Raw genomic sequence first — 1722 nt, forward strand, 5'->3', positions numbered from 1 at the left:
TGAAGAATATTTAAGACTATTCCAATACAATTCCAGTCTCTGCGTTTCTACAAGAAACACCTAAAAACTAAAAAAAAAAAAAAAAAAAAAAAAACCTACAAAATTTTATGGTAAGACGGGCCTACCTGACTCTCATTAACATAATTACTAACAAAATGGGGGATTTCCTTATTTCTTGGCTCTTCCATAACCGGCATTTGGAACAAAGACCACAGTGCACTTCCAGGGCTGCTCAGAACACCGGAAGTGCCAAGCTTCAAGATGTCCTCTGACTTCACAAGGGCTGGAAGGAAACTCAGAGTGACCTGGCTAGCCAGTGGCCCCAGCAGTGCACAGGGTCCTCTTCCCCACATGGGGACTTGCAGGGGAAGGTGGTGTCTGGCTCGCAGTCCCCTAACTCGGGCTCAGTCTCCCACAAGAGGAAGTCAGCATGCTCGCTGTGCAGTTTTCTTCTTACAAAATGTCCCTTTGGGAATAGGGACCATGTCACTTAAATCCTTTGCACCCTTTAGCTGCCTTTCTTAAAGGTAGGTGTCAGGGAGGCCACCGGTGTGTGAGTCACACACTGGCAGAAGGGTCCACCCTGCAATCCCAAGTGGACAGCTTTAAGCCTGTAGCACCCTCACCTCTGCGTGACAGTACCAACTGAGGGTGGGGCAACCTGCCATCCCAAGTGGACAGCTTTAAGCCTGTAGCCCCCTCACCTCTGCAGTACCAAGTGAGGATGGGGCTTGTCGGAGATGATGGTGCTAGCAAAAAGGAAGTCAGCAGTCAGAAGAAAAAAGCTATGACACTTTTGTGCTAACCCAAATATACTTTTAATTTCATAACTGTAGCTCAAAAACCCTGGGCGGCTTGCCCTGTTCTATGTAACCAGTAGCTAGCTCAAGTTCTGTTTGCTTAACAAGACAGTGTGCTTGGAAGATGTGCACTAGGTGACCTGTGAGGTGGTTAGACAGGTGAGAGAGGCAGTGTGGAGGTGCGCAGTGTGGAAGGCGCGCAGCGTGGAGGCGTAGAGAAGGCCAGCACTCTCCAGGCTGGATGTGCACGGCTGCATGTGCCTGCTGCTGTGAGAACCCAGGAGCAAAGCTGCTTCATGCAGGACAGAGGGCAGTTAGCAAGGGGTGGGGGCACAAAGCCAAGGGGCGCTGGCCCTCCTCCAGGGCAGACCAGTCAGAGTGTACTTAACCCTTCGGGCGCTTTCGTCCCTGGACCAGGAAAGTGTGGAGGGGAAGGAGGGCAGAGACGAAGAGGAGGTCACAAGGGCACTCCTCCCAATCTGGAAGTGGAGAGAGAAACACGCTTGGGAAAACATCAAGCAAACACATCCCCACCTCCCACCGCATAGCTTACACGTGTTCCCTGGCTCAGGGACAGCTGGGGCAGTGGTCCCTAGTGAGGCAAGTGGCCTGCTGGAAACCACTCTGTACTGAAGAGGCCACTTGTGCTTAAGGAAGTGATCCCACCGCCACCACCATCATAGCTACACTTGGCACTCACTGTTAGCGCCCACAGTGTCGCGTGCTCTCGGTTGGGAGGAACAGAACCACACAGCGCTATGGACGACTCTGAACAGGTGTGCACATCACCCTGGTCCTCAGGTCAGACCGGGTGGCACAGCCACAGCCTCACACCCACTTCCTCTAGGATCAAGTACACTGTGTGAGGTTGCCTAAGTTTTGTTTTCATTTTGTTTTTGATTTTTTTTTTTTTTTTTTTTTT

At 51.2% G+C, this 1722-nt stretch overlaps 1 protein-coding gene across 12 annotated transcripts in view; it reads right to left on the reverse strand.

Annotated features, from left to right (window-relative positions):
* The window catches only part of Git2 (GIT ArfGAP 2), a 45101-nt gene that overhangs the window by 8484 nt on the left and 34895 nt on the right, over nt 1-1722 (reverse strand). For 7 of the 12 annotated variants that reach the window (XM_021222474.2, XM_029533539.1, XM_021222472.2 and 4 more), the window contains one exon: nt 1190-1279. The exons of the other annotated variants lie outside the window; for them this stretch is intronic. In XM_021222474.2, the coding sequence (XP_021078133.1) occupies nt 1190-1279 (90 nt within the window). The remainder of the gene's footprint in view (nt 1-1189; nt 1280-1722) is intronic. 12 annotated transcript variants of the gene reach the window in all.

Source organism: Mus pahari, chromosome 23 (genome assembly GCF_900095145.1).
Source record: "Mus pahari chromosome 23, PAHARI_EIJ_v1.1, whole genome shotgun sequence".
Lineage (NCBI taxonomy): Eukaryota > Metazoa > Chordata > Mammalia > Rodentia > Muridae > Mus > Mus pahari.